Consider the following 22,269-nt stretch of genomic DNA (forward strand, 5'->3'; position numbering starts at 1 on the left):
AGCAAATACAGTATAGTCTCAGGAAAAGAAGCTGAAAAAATAGTGGATCGCCTGATTAGCTACTGCAGAAAAGTCACACAGACTGACTACAAACAATGGCATGACAAAGTAGCGACAATGGTGCATTGGAATATTTGAAAGAAGTAACCTTTGCCTGCAAGCAAGTAGTGCTGGGAACATAAAATAGACAAAAGTAATAGAAAACGAAGGAGCTAAAGTGATCTGGGATTTTAGAATACAACTAGACAAGCATTTGCCACATAAAACCCAGACTTAACAACTGTTAGTAAGAAACAGAGGTGAGTTGCAAATCCTGGCGCTCCCGGTTTGTTCGTGCTCACGCATCAGGATGCGTGGGCGGAGCCTCCTGCCACCGCCACTACCGGTTCTCCCGATCGGGGCCAAACCAGGAGCAAACGACCTCTGGTAAGAAAGAAAGAAAGAAAGAAAGAAAGAAAGAAAGAAAGAAAGAAAGAAAGAAAGAAAGAAAGAAAGAAAGAAAGAAAGAAAGAAAGAAAGAAAGAAAGAAAGAAAGAAAGAAAGTCTGCATAGTGAACATTGCAGTAGTTGGAGACAAGAGAATAGAAGAGAAAGAACTGAAGAAAATCACAACTTAAAAAAAGCTGAGAATAGAAGTAGAATGCCTGTGGCAAAAGAAAGCAAAAATAGTATCAATATTAATTGGCATCTTGGGTGCACTTCCAAAATATCTGGAGCACCAGCATTGACAGAATCACCATCATTCAGTTGTGAAGGCAGCTTCCCTTGGAACAGCTTACATTCTGCAAGGATACTTTTAACACCATCAAATAACAACATCTGCTTATCCTAGGTCCTTAGGAAGGACTTGATATGTGGATATCAAAATGCAAACCCAGCCAAACATCTGGCTGATTGTGTGACCAGCATAATACAGGTAGTAATAAGTCAACAACTTTTCTTCCTGCAGTCCTGCAACTTCTGGTTCTGGATACTTATCCAACAGTCCTGATAAAAATGCCAGATCCATTCTAAACATCTGGATGAATTTCCAACCAACATAATAAAGAGAACATGGCAAAAGAAAGCAAAGATACTATGATACTACCCTTAGTAATAGATGCCTTTGATGCCATTCCAAAACATCTGGAGCACCAGTTGAACACTATCAACATTGACAAAAGCACCACCAGTCAATTGCAAAAGACAGCTTTACTTGGAATAACATACATCCTACAACAATACCTTTAATATTATTAAGCATCAACATCTATCTATCCAGGTCCTTGGGAAGGATTCACTAGGTAGACAAAAATGCAAAATCCAGACTAAACATCTGTCTGACTGTGCAAGCAACATAATAATAAAAAATCAATACGATGTTCAATTCTTAAGGGAGGTAAAGAGTGTTTCATAATAAAGTTTCTTCTTAAATTAATTGTTCACAAAAGAGAAGTTATGCAATGACAATCAAAGGAGCCTATATAGCATCATCATCCTTATCATTACTATTGCTATTCTTGTTCCAAGTAATTTGTCTGGTCTCTTCACCTGTGTTACTACATGTATTTTGTTTTCCTTTTAGGAAAGAATTATTCTCAGCTGGTTTTCATGTCTACAACAGCTGGGAGCTTGTGGAATTTGCAAGCGATACAATCCATGTGTCAAATGGAACAGAGCAAGGTTTGTAGTGTTTTGAGGAATCGACACATTTCCCTAAAGTGAGAGATTCCACTTTCTCACTTCTAAATAGCTTATGTAATTCTGAGATCATTTATGTGCACACAAAGGAATGAGAATCCAGCATCCTCCAATATGGAATGAACAACAAAATATAACGAAAAAACTCTTTTTTTGGTTGATCAAAACAGATTTGGGGGGGGGGGGATTGAAAGGGGAAAAGATAAGAATATTATAGTAAAAATGTACTATAGAAGTAATCTAGTTTAGTTCACTGGAATTGGGCAGTCGAATAAACAATAAATAAATAAATAAATTTCTATTGTAGGGACCAAACTCAGTAGTTGTAGTTGAATTAACCATCTTCTTTAATAATCTCAGACTAATGCCACAACTCATTCCTACCTATGGGAGAAGAGGGCAAGGGAAAGGAAAATATTATTTTGAATTTCATTTCGAAATAAGATAAAAGGAGTAGCCATTCTGAATCTGGGAAATATCTATTATCAAATAATTATTACATTAAAAGAAACAGGTTAAAGAAGATCTGTCTGTCTTTCTGTCTAAATGTTTCATTGTAAAAGCTTGTGGCTCTAAAAATCAGAAGAGGGTAAAATACAAAAAAAAAGGCCAGGAAAAAGAAAAGAAGACAAAGGGCAAGAAAGTTAACCCTTTGATTATTGGATGTTTTTAAAGTGAAAGATCTGTATTGGGGTAATTTCAAAATGAAAGTATATTTATGCTTTGTGAAACTATGGCATTTAGGTATCAAATCTTATGTTATCTTATGCTTGATGAAAAGTTAAGAGAATCTGAAAATGTCCACTTCATTAAAATGCTTGATAATTTTTTTTAAAAATCCTATTACAGTATTATTACGTTTGACACTACAAACTGCATATTATTATCAATGAAATGTATATGCTGTCCATCTCCCTGATAAAGCGACTCTGGATGGCTTATGTATCTAGTATAAAAGGTAATTAGCTTATGGAGTAAAGGCTGAAGTGATTACCTTTCTTAACTCAGAGAATAAACACATTTTTGGCTGTCATATCATCATCATCATCATTTGTCTTAATGTTTATGTTATGCAGCAAAAGATGATGATTAGTTCCAACTCACTGTCCTCTTATTGTCGTCAAATAATCTTTTCACAGTTTTTGCACACTGATTTCCAGTTGCCAACCTCAAGATTATTTGATTTCATGTTGTCATCAGCCCAACAAAGCCACCGAGTGACAGAAAATGAGGATATTGGGAAAAAATAAAAGAAGAAAAGAATGAGAGACACAGAAAAACCTAATGCATTATTTTCCTTTTGGCCGTTTTCCAGATCCGTTCACACCCACAGTTTGGGAACCTGTGTCAACGTACCGAAGCCAACGAATGCTGTCCGAGCTGGTCTCTTGGGAACTATATTGCTGCCCTACACAACCGATCATCTTGCTTCGATATTACCCAGGCGGATGTTTCCCACACCCTGAGCCTCCTACGTTCTTGTGCCCCTGACTACCATAAAGGCATTCTTGTACCTTCGTGCGTTGGTTTCAAGACTGAAAGAGACAAACACGTGCAGTGTTCTAAACTCCCAGAGAAATGCACTCGGTTCCACGCAGTTTACCAGCTCCTTCATTTCTTAGTGGACAGAGATTTTCTCAGCTTGCAGACGGTGGGATATCAAGTGCCAACTCTGAAATATAGCCTGTTGTTTTTGCCAACCATGAAGGGAGCTTCCATGCTGGGAATCTACCTAAATAATCTTGAGTCAGGGGACTTGTTTGATAATTACACATCCATCATTGGGATGGACTTGGGCCTTAAGCAGAAATTATTCCAGCACTACCTTTTCCTGGATACCGTGTATCCAATCATGGCAATACTGGCAATATTTCTAAGTATATTTTGTTATTTACACTCGGTCTTTATCACTTTTGTCATCATAATGATTGTCTTTGGTACCCTGATGATTTCGTATTTCTTGTACAAGGTGGCCTTTCAATTCTCCTACTTCCCTTTTGCAAACCTATCTGCAGTGATCATTCTCAGCAGTATTTGTGCCAACCATACCTTGGTCTTTTTTGACCTCTGGAATCGTAGCAAGAGCCAGAACCCATCTGCAGGGCTGTTGCAGTGGGTGAGAACAACCATGCATCATTTTGGTTACCTCGTGATGGCATCTTGCCTGACAACCGGTGCTGCTTTCTACACAAGCTACATGAGTTACATTACGGCCATCCGCTGTTTTGCCATCTACATGGGGACTTCTGTCTTGGTGAACTTGATATTTATGTTGACGTGGCTCCCTGCTTCAGTTGTACTGTATGAGCGATTCATAGCAAGGAAGTGTGTTTATAAACCAGAACACTACTGGAATAATACTGGGCACAAAAGGGTCATTCTGTCTTTCCATCATCTCCTCCAGAGTATCCAGACCACATGGCATGAAACTTCCAAATTATTATTTGAGAAAGTTCTTCCTTGTGGAGTAATCAAATTCCGTTATATCTGGATCTGTTGGTTTGCTGCCTTGGCTATAGGTGGCGCCTATATTTCCTGTCTAAATCCTCGACTAAGGCTCCCAACTTTGGAGAGGTCATCTATACAAGTGTTCAGGTTAAATCACCCCTTTGAGAGATATGATGCCGAATATTGTAATGAGTTCATGTTTGAAAGGTTAGAACGAGAAGACATGCACATGCCTATCACTATTGTGTGGGGTGTACTCCCAGTGGACAATGGGGATCACTTTAATCCTAAAAATAATGGCACTCTGGTGAAGGACTCGGCCTTTACCATTGAAAACCCTGAAGCGCAAAGGTGGCTGCTGCAATTCTGCCAAAATGTCAAGAATCATACTTTTTACTACGCTGACGTGGAACAAAAATCCACAGTCTGTTTCATGGAGGAATTTCAGCAGTGGATGGACAGCAGGCAGTGCTCTAAGAGAGATCACAGCTTCAACCTCTGCTGTAACCACTTCTCCTTCCCATATGGCAGAGAAGTCTTTCTTCATTGCATCAAAATGATGATAATGGAGCACAACAGAGAAGAAGCTGCAGATCGAGACTTTGGTCTCCGATTCGACGAGAAGGGCAATCTTCTTGCCCTGGTGCTAGAGTTTCAAACCAATTACTACTATAGCTCCAACTACAGCAAGGTGAAACGTTTTTATGATGAGGTTGGCTTATGGATAAGACAAGAGATAAAGGTAGCCCCCATGGGGCTTCAAAATGGTTGGTTCACCAGTAAATTGGAGCTCTATAATCTCCAGCACAGCATCGACACAGACACCATGGTGGTGCTGGGATTGTCATTAGCCATCTGTTTTGTGGTTCTCTTGCTCACAACTTGGAATGTCCTTCTTACTGCATTCTCTGTTATCACTGTAGCAGGTACTGCTCTGGTAACTGTTGGACTTTTGGTTCTTCTGGAATGGCAGCTGAATGCTATGGAGTCCCTCTTCATTTCAGCAGCAGTGGGCCTCTCCGTCGACTTCACGGTGAACTACTGCATTGCCTACCACTTGTGTTCCCACTGTGACCGCCTGAGCCGAGTAGCCTTTTCTCTGAAACAGATGAGCTGTGCCACCATCATGGGAACTTCAGCTTTGTTTTCCGCAGGTGTGATTATGTTACCTGCCACTGTGCTGGCATACAGGAAGTTAGGGATTTTTATGATGATGATCAAATGTATCAGCTGTGGCTTTGCCACATTCTTCTTCCAATCTCTGTGCTGCTTCTTTGGTCCAAATAAGAATTGTGGACAGATTCTTTGGCCGTGTATTCATATTTTGAAGGACTACTCCGAGAGCCCTAACTCCTCCAACAGAACTTTCACTTGTGGAGGAAATGAGAAACAGAACCGATTAGCAAAAGGTCAGGAATCCAATGGTGGAAATGAACAGTATGAACTCCAGCCTTTGGCCCGGAAACTCAGTGACAGCTTTGACAATAGCACTTCCACAAGCAAACTGTCCAATCGTCCATCTGTCTTATCTGAAGATATTCAGCTCCAGGACAACCGGTGCCCTAGAATGGAGCTTCACTCATCCTTTGAGAGAGACAGACAGAAGCTAGAACAAACTGAGGGATGCCATATATCTCTTTGTCAGTGCCCTGCCTTGCAAACATCTTCTCCTTACAAGCCTGGAAGTAACTCAGGAATAGAAGCAGAAAACCATCAAGGTGAGCTCTGCAGTGCGTGCAGGTGCCAAAAATATGATCCGAAAGCCTGGGAACATTCCCAGTCAGCCAGCACAATAGATGACAGACTGCTAAATGAATCTCATTATTCCAGCAATGCCAATCAACAAAAATCAGATTATACCTCAGAAAACAGTAACCTGCCAGAAGCTGAACTGTATGATCTTCACAGATGCCTTTATTCCACTGGTAGCTCTTTTAGTGTTCAGAATATCTCCAGCGAGACCTCTCTCAGTGATTTTGAACCCAGCATAAAAATTGTGGAATCAGCCAGCTCCTGTCCAGATCATTTAGATGTAGTTGATTCTTGCTGTTCCACTCAGAGAGGTCACCTGAATGGAAAGAGAGACACCTTGAGGCTGGACCTAAGAGAGACTGTCTTTGACACCTCTGCATCAGCATCCCAGCAAAACAATGGCTTGAGAAGAACACGATTAGGAGGATTAGGAGGCGTGGATCCAGTTGTTCTACCAAACAGCAAACCTGATATGCCTGATGTTTGGATCAAACGGTCTGGGGTGCAAAACTCTGGATACTGAGGGTGAAAAATCTCAAAGCAGAACAACTGCTATTTCACGGGCATGGAAAAATAAATGTTCGGCTGAAATAGCAGATTTGAAACCCTTCCTTTTTCAGCATGAAAATGAAGTGCATTATTGCAGAAGTGAAGAAAACACTTTAAAAAAAACACTAAGCCAGCCAATTTGAAGTAGATCAGAAGGACATTTTAATGCAGTGTCAGCTAATCAACTGCCTACCCTTGTAGTCAGTGTCAGTCGGTGTTGATTATATTCAGTTATCCTTGTTAAAGAGGGCTGGTTTTCTCTAGTGGTTAAGGCATCACACTAGAAATTGGAAGACCAGGAGTTCTAGTCCTGCCTTAGGCACAAAGCCAGCTGGATGACCTTGGGCCAGTCACATTCTCTCAGTCGTAGGAAGGAGGCAATGGCAAACCACCTCCGAAAAACCTTGCTGAGAAAACTGCAGGGACTTGTCCAGGGAGACTCTTAGAAGCCAATACGATTGAATGGAGGAGGAGGAGAAGAAGAAGAAGAAGAAGAAGAAGAAGAGGAGGAGGAGGAGGAGGAGGAGGAGGAGGAGGAGGAGGAGGAGGAGGAGGAGGAGGAGGAGGAGGAGGAGGAGGAGGAGGAAGAGGAAGAGAATCCTGCTTAAGCTTAATCAAGAAAGAGTTGTTTGTAACCATCTCTGGTATAAGATGTTTTGCAATATTTTGGAAGCAGCAGAGAGTCCCAGGGATCACAGAAATAATGACTTAGTAGCTACCGAACAATAGAGGGGAACTTTATACCTTGGAGCATTTGGTGTTGAGTCATTAAGATCTTGTATATTGTTGATGTGACAGAAACGTTTTAACTGAATCACTTTCTATGAATTATGCAAATCTCATCAAGAAATTATATTCACATAGGGACAGAAAAAATATCTCTTGGTAATTTTTCAAATAATTATTAGTACTCTTTAAAAGTAAATGTTAAGAGTATAATTTATTTCTAACCTGGAAATATGATTAAACTCTTTTCTCCAAGGAGAGAGCATGTTTTAAATTTCATCCAACTTTTTCATTATATATTTTTCATCATCTGATATGAGTAATTTGTCTGTCATCAAATACAGTACAGCTTTTGATTTATATTAATGTTCATGCTAGGTATATTTTATTCAAAGCTATCAGTTTTCAACTAATTATTTTTGTTCAAAACTGTACTTATAATTTTAGCCTAGTCTTCTACACTTACTTTCCTACATTTCACTTTGCAATGTCACACTTTTTTAGGTTTTTGTGGTTTATCTTGCATTTAGCTGTAATAATATCCTAGCATAAAAAATAAACATTTTTTTCTTAAAGTGGACTTTTTCTTTTACAATGAATACTATGATTTACAATACTTTTAATATACAAAAGCTTTGGACTCTGTAGATTTTCTGCGTTTTCACTTGTTACATGAGTCCCTCCGTCACTACATCAATAATATTTAGCAGACATGTGTAGATCCAGTAAAAATTGTATCACATCCACATCCTGCACATCCTTTTATTTAGACTGTTCTCCTTCTTAAAAATGTACCATGGTTATACTGAGGAGGGACAGTCTCCCTTTAACTGTATGCAACATAATGTATTGACAAAACAATTATGTCCAGTATGAACTAAATAAAACTAATTTGAGTTACTTTTACAGTATCTGTCTGTCTGACTACTTAAGAGAAGAATCTCACGAGAATTATATTATGATGTCACTAGCAGTGCAACTTCAATTGGGTTAAAATGAGAGATTCTCAAACTCTGGCTTGCAAGTACCATTCAGCTGATTAACATTATTCAATACTTAAGACTTTTGAGACTTGCCTCTCAATTTTGTAATCCCCCCCCCCAACAACGCAAATGATTGTCAGCCAAACTACATTAGGTTCCAGAATTTAAGATACTCAAAATGCGCACTGCGTTTTCTACTACTTCTTTCCTACCTCTTTATCTTTTAATTGTGTAGCCTAAAGACCTGAGCTATTTACGATGCAGCACGTCTTCTGAAAAGGAAGTCAAGATGAGAAAAAAGTTATCCAGTGTTCCAGCAATATATTTTCTTACTATTCCTACTTAAACAACCATGTAGCAAATAAAAACGCAACAGGTGAAGCCTTCCTTATGACATTTGCCTACCAGGAAAAAAAGGCTTCACTACAACATTAAGAGCTTAATCCAGCTGGGTCTCCGCGCTGTTCTGAATCTTCCCTATTCAAGTGTTATCGGATCGAAGTCGTCTGGCTCAGCTGATTTACAGGACCGACTTTCATCTGAACAGAGAGATAATAATCGCTCTAATGTTCCGTTTCTATGGAGACTCTCAGTCATCCAGGTCCTGGTTGTCCCAAAGGTGCTTTTTCAAGAGGCAGCTGGACTTTCCGGTTTTTCATTGAAGGCGTTTCGCTTTCCATCCAAGAAGCTTCTTGGATCAAAAGCGAAACGTCTTCAAAAGAAAATCAAAGCCCAGTTGCCTCTTGAAAAAGCACCTTTGGGATAACGTCCCGTTTCTTCAAGCAAAGAAGCAAAGCCGTTTCAGAACAATATTTTTTTTTATTCGAAGAAAAGTCAAGGAATTAAAATTAAACCCACTCCCACTCTAAATGAATCCCGCCCTGTAAAAAGATGCAGGTCAGCTTCTTCTAACGGGGACTCTCATTTTCCATGCCGTTCACGCGCTTGAACACGGGTCCCCAAACGTAGCTACGCTAGCTGGAGAATTCTGGGAGTTGAAGTCCACAAGTCTTAAAGTTGCCAAGTTTGAAGGCTTCTGCGCTTGAAGGTTTGGCGGAAGTAGTTTTCCCCATCTCGGGACTGGGCGTTTTGGTTATTTTGCGCATGCGCGCGGGAGCCTTTCCAGGGCTTTTAGCTGTCGCGTTATCTTGCCCCGAGTAGAAACGCCCTTTGTGATTCAAATAACGGCGGGACGGGTTGTAGAAACAGCCTTTGGTGGATGTGCTGGGAGCTTCTCTGAGCGCCTTATTTCACAGGTTAGGAGTTTCGGAGGTCAAATTAGGGTCTCGCCTGAGCGCACGCTGTGTGTGTACGTACGTGGTTGGAAGGTTTTCTGCCGAAAGACTTTATTTATTTGAAATTAAATTATTGTGTATTCACAAGCAACTGAGTTCCTAACTACGGTTCATCGCTTAGAGACCAAAGGACCACAATGAGCTAAATCGAGAGCTGCCCAAGTAAAAAAAGTTTTGAAAGTTTAAAGGTTATTGTATGAAGTTGCTAGCAATAAAGGAGAATATTTTGTAGATTCGGGGTTGAGATGGGGGTTGGGGCACTCTGAGCTTGGTTGTTTTCTTGCAAAATTTCATTACCCAAATTGGGTAGCATCATCAGCCTAGTCCTGATGACGATACCTAGTTTGGCTAATGAGACGTCTGCAAGAAAACAACCAAGCTCTGAAGTTGCTAGAGTATGAAAAGACAGCACAGTATATGATGCCCTTGATATCTTTGCTTGGTCTATAAAAGTTTTTTTTTTAAACTCAGAATAGTATGAAATCTCAAAACACTTTAGAAAAATCTTATTTTCATTCCTTTCTATGAAATGTAATCAAATGAACTTAAAACCCATGAAATTGGGAAATAACGCATTGCATCAGAATGTGATTGCCTTGTGTGTTCCTCTAATGCAGTTTATACATTAATCATTGCTAGGTTGGAAGAAATATCCTCCTGGGTTCAGTTCAGCTCCAAGGCAGCCACCATTAAACCATCTTTCCAAACGTCCTCGTGTTTCCAGTGTCTTTTTCCCCACTTGGAACTGAACCCAGATGGGCATTTCTTTCAACAGAGCTATTGATCTGCAGTACTTTATATCTTTCAGACTTTAAATATCATGGAGACAGACAAATCTAAGATCCCCGTTTACATTCCCCAACAGTCCAAAACAACTGGTGTTTTGAAAGGTCTGTTAATGTGTTATCCTACAATTAGAGTAATTATCTTGCTTCTTCCTATGTTGCAGTGTCTTTGCAAAGACAACTTCAAATGCTTTTCTTACCTGTCGTAGCTAATCTTAGATCAGCCTGATGTGAATTAGAATTTAATCAAACTTATAACTAGAACTATGTACTTAAACGTCACTCATCCTTTGAAGTAAGAGTCAGGTAAGAGTGGAATTTTATATCAAGATAGTAAGTATGCTGTTACCGTCAAATGTTTGGGGCTGCAACCATTATATTTATTTATATTGTTTGTCAAGCTTGCTGGATTTTTTTGGGATAATACTATTTAAAATATCAGGATGGCATCAGGTTCTGTGCATATATTCTGGGTCAATATCAGTTTTGGCTTTGCATTTTAGAGAAAAGGTTAGAAAATCAAATTCAGGTCTTCAAATTTGGTGAAATATAAGAATAAGAAGCCATGTCAATTGAAAATCAGAAATCAAATCAAGCTTTTGTAAGTGATGAAGAAGTGATGTCTTCTCCCTCTCATACAGGGATTTAAAGATAAAAAGCAATAGAAGATTTTTTTCTGCTGTCTCTTGCCTTATTCAAACTTGTGCACAAATTAAATAAGAGTACGGGACTTCCGGAAGAAAGATACAATCTTTTTTTTTTCTTTTATTGCCATGAGGATGCAGGTGGAATAGAGAGATGGGAGAGGCAGGTGGATATTGCCAGGCTTATTGCTTTAATCCATAATATTAAAATTATTTTATTCCTCTGCCATCACATTATTCCTCTTATTGCTAAATCATGCAACTTTTTTCCATTTACTTCCAAATTTAATTTCACTCTTATGTATTATAAAACCACCCTTTCAGCTTAGATCTCATCCTCAGCTTTTTCTACTTAATGTTAACCTGAGGACAGAAGTTTTCATTAACTATTTGCCCAATTTTTTTCTTATTTGCAGAAGTGCAGCCCTGTGATTATTCAAAGCAGCAAAACCAGAACAAAGGGATGGACTCGGTGTCCCTGAAAGTTCCTGTTTTTACTTTTGGTGCCAACAATCCTACTTCATGTGTTGCCCTCAAAGACCCAAATCAAAGGTATATATACTTTTGCTATGATCGCCAAAATAGCTATTTCTTTGGCAACTCCTTCCATATATCACCAGTTCCATATACCTTCCTTTTTAGAATTTGGAACTTTTTTTCTTCCCTCCCACCAGAAAAGAAATTTGGCCTAATGTGTCAGGGCAGCTAAATTTAACATCCCTAATCAAAATGTTTTGTTTTCTCTCTCTCTTATTCTCCATGCATTTGTTGTATTGAAATGTTTAGATTTAAAATCCTTAAGCTGTTGCAAGAGGGACACGGTGGCTCAGTGGCTAAGATGCTGAGCTTGTTGATCAGAAAGATCGGCGGTTCGAATCCCTAGCACCATGTAACGGAGTGAGTTCCCATTACTAGTCCCAGCTTCTGCCAACCTAGCAATTCGAAAGCATGTAAAAATGCAAGTACCAAAATAGGAACCACCTTTGGTGGAAAGGTAACAGCATTCTGTGCGCCTTCGGCATTTGGTCATGCCGGCCATATGACCACAGAGACGTCTTCGAAAGCGCTGGCTGTTCGGGTTTTGAAATGGAAATGAGCACCTCCCCCTAGAGTCAGGAACAACTAGCACATATGTGCAAGGAAAACATTTACCTTACGCTGTTGCAATATCTATTTGTTTCTCTCATTAAGACTCACGAAATCATGGAAAAAAGGTGCATTGCCACCCCCTCCCAAGAAAGGAATGCCAACAACTACACGATCGTGAGTATGTCCTCCTTTTTTCCCCCTCCCACTTGTAGCAGAAGGCCTTAGAATGGTTTATAAAACATTTTATGTTTTAAATGTACCAAATTTTTAATGCCCTCTTTGAATTTGAAAAAAACTGTTACAGCCTTATTTTAACTTCAAAACAAATTATGCTGATAAAAATTGGAACAATCTGTTTTGAAAATAGAACAGTTCTAGCAAGATTAGAAAAGTCCAAAGCATGACATGAGTAAGAGTACTCTACAGCCCAAATAAAACCTTGGGACTCTATAATGTTTTATAAGCCTCTAATTCCTTACAAAAATGTACAGGTATTCCTCAACTTACAACCACAATTGAACCCAGAATTTCTCTTGCTAACTGAAATATTTGCTAAGTGAGTTTTGCTCTATTTTAAGACTTTTCTTGCCACAGTTGCTAAGTGGATCATTGCAGTTGGAACATTAGTAACACAGTTGTTAAGCGAAACTGGTTTACCCATTGACTTTGCTTGTCAGAAGGTCACTAAAGGTAATCATGTGATCCCTGGACACTGCAACTGTCGTAAATATGAGTCAGTTGCCAAGAATCTGAATTTTGATCATGTGACCATGGGGAGGCGATTGTCACACATGTGAAAAAAAAGTCACTTTTTTTCAGTGATGTAACTTTGAATGGCATTTAAATGCACTGTTGTAAATCGAGGATTACCTTAAATTAAATTAATGACTACCAATAACTTAAATTATTGAAATCTGTGTTTTCTTTTGAAAAAAAAGTGCCATGGGTACAGCATTCGCTATCTACAATTGCAGGACTAAATAAATTATGAAAATATCATATGGTGTAAAATATTTGTTTAGATTGTATTGTGGATATTGTACCATGTAGGTTTGCATTAGTAGTGTGGATGCATATTAACAGTTTACAGGCATTGCTCAAAGTGGGTTGACTGGAGCAGCCCACCGTATATAAGCCTTGTACATAAATGAATATTTAGATACTGATATAGGCTAGTCAACTACTGTAGTAGTGCTTCTGGATGAAGGCATTATGTGGTGAATATCTTAAATTTTAATAATTTCTCTATATTCCTCTTTTCCATTTATAAAATAATGAGTGCTCTTGATCCGTTACTAAATGCAAGCAAAATTGCCATCCATGATGCATCACTAATGTTTGATTCAATAGCCCTACGAACAGATACAGACGGGAGACCGAACTCAAAAACAAAAACAGGTTGCTGGAGAATGCCAAGAGTGAACTGAGTTTAAAAGTGGTGGAAATGCAGGTAGGAAGCAAACTTGGGCTTTTTTTTTAAATTATGAGGTAGACCAGGTACAGTATGGGGGTTCTTATAATTTTCTAATTCTAATTAGCTTTTTGAATGGGTAAACCCAGTCTTTCCTCTCCTTTGCTATTTTCATCTTTAGAGTAATGAGGGCTGTACTAGTTGTATAAAATGACAGGCTGGAACTACTTTAAGGGTTTTAAATCATCTCACAATATATCATTTTATAAGAGGATTAAAGTCTTTTTCTTCTGTTTGGTGTGAAAAATATTTGCGGATTAATGTCGTCTTCTTAGAAGAGAAAATGTATGTAACTATTCTCTAGTATTTCCCTCTATAGACCCATTTTCAATTCTTTCCTGTTTTGGCTTAGTCCAGAAAAAGAATTAAAAGTAGAGGAAATAGTCTATGGGCTGTTTTTTCTTTTTCTTTTTTAGGTTATAATTTTTTTAAAAAAAATGTTTCTCACAGTTCCACAAATGTAGCATTCTACAGATATGTATAAATTCCATGATTTTCCAAAGTCCACATATTTGAAGGGCATCAAGTTTGGGGGAAACTGCAGTCTTCGTTCGTCAGCTCTCTTGATATAGCTTTCACTGTCAGACATGACCAAGGACAAAGTGAGGAAGCATGATAAAATAGTTTGCCTCTGTACATCTGGCTTTTAAAAGAAGTCATTTGCTTTCTAAGTGCAGTACCGGAACCTTCCTAGGGTATTATTCAATTTTTGCATAGTGTCCATTTGGATATCTCCCATATAGAAGAAAAGATAATTTGGTACTTGCCATTAAGAATGCATTTTCATAACCTGGATCTATCCCAGTGGTGGGATTCAGCCAGTTTGCACCTATTCAGGAGAACCGGTTGTTAACTTTCTAAGCAGTTTGGAGAACCGGTTGTTGGAAGAAATCTTATTTTGTTTTTTTCCACTTTACAGGGCTAATCCTGTAAGGAAGGCAGGAAGGAAATATTCTGGCGTTGTTTCTAGCCTAATCTTTATTGCCCTGCTTACAAAAACTGCTTCTCTGGTTAACCCTTATTACATTGTAACAGCTAAGGTGAAGCGCCGATCGACCTGAATGACGTTGAGTTGGCCGTGCCCACACAGTCACATGACCACTGAGCCACACCTATCCAGCTGGTCATTAGAGCAGAGAACAGGTTGTTAAATTATTTGAATCCCACCACTGATCTATCTTCAATGCTTAATTACTCCACCATGGGGAATGGCCATTTCTTGCACTTGAAATGTCTCTGCCTGCATATTCAAATATTGTTATGTTCATGGTAATATGTTTCCTAGCACCTCAGGCTAGTTCATGAAATAAGGGAGGAGAGGCTTCCAGATAGGAGAGGAGAAATGGATCAACCTTCCCTTTTCCAGGCTGTAACACCTATTCCCTAAGTTGGCTATCCTATCATACCAAAACAAGAATTGTCTCACCAAAGTTCCATTCTCCCCCATACATTTTTGAAATGGTGGAACACTGGGTAGGGAATGAAATTCACCCATAGAACCAAATCCCGCCACCAACACTAAACTATTATTTATGAGATTAGCGAAATCCTACTTCATGTTACACGTTTTGTAAATCTTAAGAAATCATCATTGCTGATGATGATTTATAATAGCCACGAGCAAATAATGTTCCTCCAAATAAAAAGGTGGTTCTATTGCACAATTCTTCACCTTTTCTTGTGGCCTTATTTATTTCTTAAAAAACCTCAGAAAAATAGGTGCTTTTCTTAACCTGCCTTTTGGCTTGGTCTCTGCAGAAGGGAATGACAGACATGAAGAATCTGTGCGATAGTCTTGAAAAAGAAAATGAGAAGCTGAAAAAATTTCAGGAAAGCTGCCTCTTGATATTAGATTCCAAGAATTGGGACCAAGGTAAAGCATTTAATATTCTGTGCTAATTGAAAACAAGATTATTACTGTATTTTTCTGAGTATAAGATGCACTGGAGTATAAGACGCATCAAGATTTTGAAGAGGTAATTTTTTTAAAAAAGTTACTGCACTCTGCAGACCTCCAAAACTCTCAGCACACATCATTTTTTTGTGAAAAACGGGGCATGCAGAGAGTTTGAGAGGCCTGCAAAGTGCTCCTGGCGGCTGGGGGGGGCAAAAACGAGCAAAAAATGGCCCGTTTTTGCTCTCCCCCGCCCCCAGGAATATTTTGCAGGCCTCCCAAGCCCTCTGCATGTCTATTTTTGTGAAGGGGGCGGGGTTTCGGGAGGCCAAAAATACTGTATTCAGTGTATAAGACGCACCCAGATTTTCACCCTTTTTTGAGGGGGGGAGGTTCATCTTATACTCCATAAAATACGTTATATACCAGCGATGGCGAACCTTTTTTGGCTCGCGTGCCACAAGTGGGGGGAGCGCAGGGGGGTCGTGTGCGGGCGTGCCGCGCCCATAATGCAATGTGCGACACACACACCCCAGTGCGCATGCGCGCACAACGTGCGAAAACCCCCCCCCCCCATTTTTACATGCTTTTTTTGCCCTCCCCAGGCTCCTATAAAGCCTCTGGAGCCTGGGGAGGGAGAAAAATGGCTTTTAAAAAGGTGAACTCAGCTGGCCAGTGTGCGCATGTGCGCTGGCCAGCTGACAGGGCAGCGCCTCGTGTGCCCTAACAAATGGCTCTGCGTGCCACCTATGGCACACGTGCCATAGGTTCGCCATCACTGGTATATACAATATTATTTCTGTCACTATCTTTCCTCCAGCAGAAGACTAAAACTCCTATGATGGTAGGGCCCTCTTCATGTAATTAAGAATGCCTAGACTAGGGTTTCCCAAAAGGTGATCTATGAGCCATTGGTGCTCTAGGAAACGTCACCAGGTAGACTGATACAGCCTGTTTGTCACTATAGCCTACACCTGTTTTTAAACTGTCAGTTACCTGCTCAGTCTTTTTAATATTAAATAATTTTAATATTTAAAGGTATCTATTGATCATTCTCAACCAGCGAATTGGTGCTAAAAGTAGCCATTGCTATATAGCACTTTATACATAAAGCAATTCAAATGATTAATAAATTTTTAAGTTTAGACTTTTAATATTTAAAAAATGCTTGAAAAATGGGAGAGGATGGGAAATCACACAGAAATGCAACTGTAATAATTATATGCTGAAAACTTCCATGTTCTTAGAGATTCAAACAAAGGGAGGAAATTTAATTATTTAATTGGGTGGGCCCCACATTTTCCCGCTGTTTATTTAGTGCAGAAAGTTTGTGCAATGTTGGCCTGGACTATGTGGTGGTTCAAAGTAGAATCTAGGTCCGTGATAATGAACCTATGACACATGTGCCACAGGTGGCACATGGAGCCATTTGTTAGGGCACACAAGGCGTTGCCCTGTCCTTCTTTTTCCCTGAACCCTCTGGAGGGCAAAAAACAATCCAAAGCGCAGACCGGAATTTCGGGAACTGACTTCCAGTTTGCGCGTTGGGCCGTTTTTCACGCTCCAGAACCTTCAGGAGGCTTCCTAAAGCCTCCGGAGGGCAAAAAACGGCCCTACAGGCAACCCAGAAGTGACTTCCGGTTTGCACGTTGGGCCATTTTTCACCCTCTGGAGCACGAAAAATGGCCCTATGGGCAAGCCAGACATTTGGGAACAGACTTCCGTTTTCCTCTTAGGGTTGTTTTTTGCCCTCCGGAGCCTTCAGGAAGAGCCTCGGGGGGGGGGGGGGGAGAGACTGATTTCACCCTCTGGAGCCTGGGGAAAGCGAAAAACAGATCCCTCACGGGCCAAAAGCAGGGGGGGGAGGGCGGGGGTTGCGCACATAGCATTATGGGTATGGGCATACCTGCGCATGACACACCCCTGCGCTTCCCCCGCTTTTGGTACACGATGGGAAAAAGGTTAGCCATCACTGATTTAGGTAGTAAAAAAGCAGGGAGATGTTTATTGTACTCTGTTTTATTATGTACGGACTAAGCCACTTTAAAGTTCAACCGCTGAATAAATTATTAGATAATCATCAATTCTGATAATTAGGCCAGGACAAAAACCTTTCCCATTTTTGCTACCCAACTGAAGGTTTGATGGTTGAATGCTTTTTTCACTCCGAGCATATGCTCTGCCTCTGAAATATGATCCCTTTGTATGAAATCATTCTGATTCATGTGATGCTATTCGGAAACAGATGTTTGTGAATTTCTTACCAAAGGAGGCAGCAGAATAACTCCAAAGTTGCTTGCCTTCTATGCTTCCATTTGAACGAGAAGAAATACAGCCTTATATATTTGAAATACAATGAAATATTTGAAAATCAGTTACAGGTGAACAAATTTTGGAGGAGGAAGAAAAGAACAAGAAGGTAGAAACTGAGATAACGGTAAAAATGTGATTCTTTTACTATTCCCAAGGAGAAATATGATCTGAGGCAGTCTAAGATTTTGTTACTAACCTAGTAGTTCCAAAGCATGTAAATGCAAGTAGGTAAATATGTACTACTTTGGTAGGAAGGTAAGAGTTCTACAAGCCTCAGCATATAGTCATGCCAGCCACATGACCACAGAAGCAGCATTGGACAATGCTGGCTTCCTCAGTTAGGAAACAGAGATGAGCATCACCCCTTAGAGACAGACATGACTAGACAGGGAAACCTTAAATTTTCTAAAGCACAGGACAAGGTACAGGATACAACAAGTAATCTAATACCGTGTTTCCCCAAAAATACAACATGTCCTGATAATAAGGCCATGCCACATTTTTCGGGTGGACAAAAATGTAAGCCCTCCCCTAAAAATAAGCCCCCTGCCCCTCCCCCTCCAGTCAGGCAGAGTGCCACTCACTGACCTAGCGGTATCCCGAAGGCTCCAAACCACAGGAACGGGGGGAGGGAAGGCTCGCATTACTTGGCACCTTCGGGATACCGCTAGGTCGGTGAGTGGTGCTGTACTCAACTGGAGAGGAGGGGTTGCCGGGCGATTGCTCTCTTGCGAGTGGGCTCCTAAAGAGGATGCCGAGTCTTCTGGAAGTTGCCACTCTGGGAATACGCTCTATTGTTGTACGCTCTGGGAGTACGCTCTACCTCAGCCAACCCACAATCATAGAGCGTACTCCCAGAGCGGCCGCTGCCAAAAGATTCAGCTACGGATCTCCGGAGTTTGGAAGCCGGAGAATAGGTTATGTTCGGAGTGCCGCGGCAGCAGCACACTGGCCCTGTAGGGAGAGCTGGGCCAGAGCATGGTGAGGTTGGGAGGCACACCAACTGGGGACGGAACAGGCGCTCGCACAATCTCCCTTTCCAGCCGGGCAGAGCACCATGCACTGACCTAAGGGTATCCCGAATGCGTCAAGCTGCGGGAGTTGGGGAGGGCAGAGCACCATGCGGCTTAGTGCCTTTGGGATATCACTGGGTCCGTGAGTGGTGCTCTGCCCAGCTGGAAAGGGGGGTTGCCGGGTGCTGCTTGTGAGCATGGTCACCTCATGGCTGATTGTTTGCCTCTGAGGCTGTGCCTGGCTCTTCGGGCGCCCGCTCGCAAGAGAGCAGCCACCCGGCAACCACAAAACAATACACACACAGACACACCCCCGATAATAAGACCCAATCAATATTTCGGAGAAACACGGTAGTTGAATCTTACTTCTACATTGGCAACTGGTTAGTCTTATCAATTGTTTCTGAGGGTGGTAGCCTAACTGAGGGAGTGTAGAGTTAAGGCTGTGTGATATAATGTGGTTGAATGCCTTTCTGAGTGTGTCCCTTTCCAGTGCTTGCAACGTCTCTATTCTATGGCTAGCTGCTGAATTTAGTTTATGTCCCTAGTCATGGGTATAAAATATAAAAGTTTCACTTTTAATTATGAATTCGAAGTTGATAATAGTGCTATTTCTGATATCTTTGCCTTTCAGGTTTTATCAGACAAACTTAATGCTGATCTTGTATTGTTCATCCAAAAAGCTAAAGAAGAAAAAGAAAATATTCAGGTAAAACTAGGATGTATTTTCCTCCTTTCCCCTTCAGATAGATAGATAGATATGATAGATTAGATTAGATAGATAGATAGATAGATAGATAGATAGATAGATAGATAGATGATAGATAGATAGATAGATAGATAGATAGATAGATAGATAGATAGATGGATGATAGGTAAGATTGATATAAAACCGTATTTTTAGGACTATAAGTCGCACCAGAGTATAAGACATACCAAGATTTTGAAGAGGCAAATTTTTTAAAAAAGTTTTTGCACTCTGCAAACCTCCCGAAAACGGGCCCATTTTTTTTCCAAAAAAAGAGCATGCATGGCTTTTAGGAGGCTTATAGAGTGCTTCTGGGGGTGGGGGGCAAAAACGAGCAAAAAACGGCTCATTTTTCTCTTATTTTTGCCCTCCCCAGCCCCCAGGAGCACTCTGGAAGCCGCCTAAAAACTATGCACTGCCATTTTTGCAAAGGGGACAGGGTTTCAGGAGGCAAAAAGTGCTGTATTCAGTGTATAAGATGCACCCAGATTTTCACCCTCTTTTTTGAAGAAAAAAGATGTGTCTTATACTCCGAAAAATATGGTAATTAAATGGCACAAAGTCAGTTCCAGCTCCTAGATTTAGTTTCCTACACAGATAATCCGCTACTTACAATCATTTATTTAGCAACTCTTCAAAGTTACAGCAGCACTGAAAAAACTGATTTACAAGCAGTCTTTGTACTTATAACCATTGGAACATCCCCACAGCCATGTAATCAAAATTTGGGCAATTGGCTATCCACAAGTATTTACAATGGTTGCAGCATACTGGGCTCATCATTTGCAACCATCCAAGCTGGATTCTGACAATAGAGGAAGCCGGATTCGCCTTAACTGTACATATTAACCTTAATATGTGATTCACTTAACAACCATGGCAAAAAGTTCATAAAATAGCACACAATTCATTTAACAATTCCCTTGCTTAGCCACAAAATTTCTGGTCTCAAGTGATCATAAATTGAGAACTACCTGTATATCAATTTTCATAACTCTAGAATGTATTAAACGCAATTGCAATAAAGTAGACATAGCTACTTAACCACCTTTTTCTTTACAGAATGCTCAGACCAGATGGAAGCAGATACAGGAGGAGAGTACCCATTTCTTAGAGGAGCAACAGTCTTTTCATAGAGAAATGGAAGAGTTGTTTGCTGCCTTAAACCAGGAAGTTGACTTCTTAAACTCAGAGATTTAGGTTGAGATTTATTAACTTTACCATGGATCATTTAAACAATAACTCATATTCTCCTATTTATCAGGGTTAAAGGGTTTTATATATATGTCATGTACAGGCTTTTCCATCAGTCCTAGCTAATATGAATGATGACCAGAGTTTGTGAAAGTTGTTTCCAAAATAGGAGGAGCAATGTATATTATAAAATCTTTAAGCTGTTCCATTGGCAGGCCATTTTCATGTATCAAAGGACAGCAAACTAGGGGTATTAATTAAAATCAATTAAATTCTGAGTAGTTATATAATTTGGCTCAATAGGTAATGCATTTATGCTGTTTAGTTGACATTTTGAGTAAGTTCTTGATGTTAATGGCAATAAAAATTTACTGATTTTTTAAAGTTTTACTTCTAATTGTTTATGTCACCTGTAATCTCTAGGAAAGTATAGAAAACATCTTAGGTGGATTGTTGTATTTTAATTTCCTTCCTAATCTATTTTTGCTCTATAGAAGCTTTCAATTTCCATTCCAGAAAGAAAATATGTTATTAAGCTGCATTAGATTTTATTACTGTACCTAGAAGCCCCCATGATTGTTGCTATCTTCTATAACCATCATCACATCCTCTGTTAAGCACATTGGTTACAAGCATACTCCACCATTCTCCGTCCACAGCTACTGTCTCCACATCCTTTCATTTAAGATTGATTTTTTTTTCTGATCTTCCTAAAATATTTGGCATCAGGTTTTCTTTGGCTTTCCTCATTTTCTCTGACCATCTGGTGATATCCAATTGATTGCAGACTTTGCTGGATGTTGCTCATTCATGCGGAGCACATGTCCAGTAAAGCCCATTCTTCATTTTGACATTATCTAAGAGTGTCTTCAGGAATTTACTTCTTTGTAGAATTTCCTCATTTGTGACATGGTCCCAATATGAGATCTATGAAGAATCCTTCCAAGGCAATGTTGAAAGATGTTATCTTATGAATAATTCTTGTAAATTTCCAGGTCTGACTGGCATAGATGGTCAGTATGGCATTAAATAATCTGATCTTGGTTACTGTGTTTATTGGGCACCTGGTCCATACTGAGCACGTTTGACATCTATTCAGCATTTCACATCTGCTTCAGTTCCCCCACATATCCGTATCACCAAGATAGTTGAATTGTTCCATAAATTTTAAGGCATGTCCTAATGTTATTGGGGTGTTGTATTGAACATTGCCGACTTGCTTCGATTTGTCCACTGATTTCTAAGACCACTTTACCTGCCACTGCTTCAAATGCCAGCGTCATATCTTTCAGCCGTGCCTTAGTGTTTGCCAACAAAGCAATGTCATCAGCAAAATATACCGATAAGTCAATTTGCCTTGTTTATTCCATGGAATGCCAGTCTAATTTATTCATTGCCTTTTTCGTGATAAAGAGGTAAAAGTTTCCCTTGCACATATGTGCTAGTCATTCCCGACTCTAGGGGGTGGTGCTCATCTCTGCTTCAAAACTGAAGAGCCAGCACTGTCCAAAGACATCTCCGTGGTCATGAGGCTGGCAGACTAAATGCCGAAGGCACACAGAACACTTATCTTCCCATCAAAGGTGGTTCCTATTTTTCTACTTGCGTTTTTTACATGCTTTTGAATTGCTAGGTTGGCAGAAGTTTTCATGGTATAGTCCAGTGATGGCGGACCTGTGGCACGC

General features: G+C 40.1%; 2 protein-coding genes across 2 annotated transcripts in view; both read left to right on the plus strand.

Moving 5' to 3' along the window:
• Positions 1 to 6,967, plus strand: part of DISP2 (dispatched RND transporter family member 2) — a gene marked incomplete at its 5' end in the record, with an annotated part of 31,838 nt that extends 24,871 nt beyond the window's left edge. The window contains 2 exons of the mRNA XM_081936446.1: positions 1,565 to 1,662; positions 2,996 to 6,967. Of these exons, the coding sequence (XP_081792572.1) occupies positions 1,565 to 1,662; positions 2,996 to 6,403 (3,506 nt within the window). The 3' untranslated portion in view covers positions 6,404 to 6,967. The remainder of the gene's footprint in view (positions 1 to 1,564; positions 1,663 to 2,995) is intronic.
• A 2,231-nt stretch (positions 6,968 to 9,198) lies between these two features.
• Positions 9,199 to 20,968, plus strand: KNSTRN (kinetochore localized astrin (SPAG5) binding protein). Its single transcript, XM_081935067.1, has 9 exons — positions 9,199 to 9,394; positions 10,242 to 10,323; positions 11,279 to 11,414; positions 12,054 to 12,125; positions 13,302 to 13,401; positions 15,181 to 15,295; positions 17,692 to 17,753; positions 19,277 to 19,351; positions 20,453 to 20,968. Exons 2-9 carry the CDS (start codon positions 10,254 to 10,256, stop codon positions 20,588 to 20,590), a joined length of 768 nt encoding a protein of 255 aa, XP_081791193.1. The 5' UTR covers positions 9,199 to 9,394; positions 10,242 to 10,253; the 3' UTR covers positions 20,591 to 20,968.
• The last annotated feature ends 1,301 nt before the right edge of the window (positions 20,969 to 22,269 follow it).

Source organism: Natrix helvetica, assembly GCF_964273705.1.
Source record: "Natrix helvetica genome assembly, chromosome: 1".
NCBI lineage: Eukaryota > Metazoa > Chordata > Lepidosauria > Squamata > Natricidae > Natrix > Natrix helvetica.

Bases quoted from the DNA above. Each gene is read 5' to 3' on its own strand.
- KNSTRN (XM_081935067.1), top strand. From the start codon at position 10,254: ATGGAGACAGACAAATCTAAGATCCCCGTTTACATTCCCCAACAGTCC. The intron at 10,324-11,278 runs GTCTGTTAATGT...TCTTATTTGCAG, and splicing joins AACAACTGGTGTTTTGAAAG to AAGTGCAGCCCTGTGATTAT. The intron at 13,402-15,180 runs GTAGGAAGCAAA...TGGTCTCTGCAG, and splicing joins TAAAAGTGGTGGAAATGCAG to AAGGGAATGACAGACATGAA.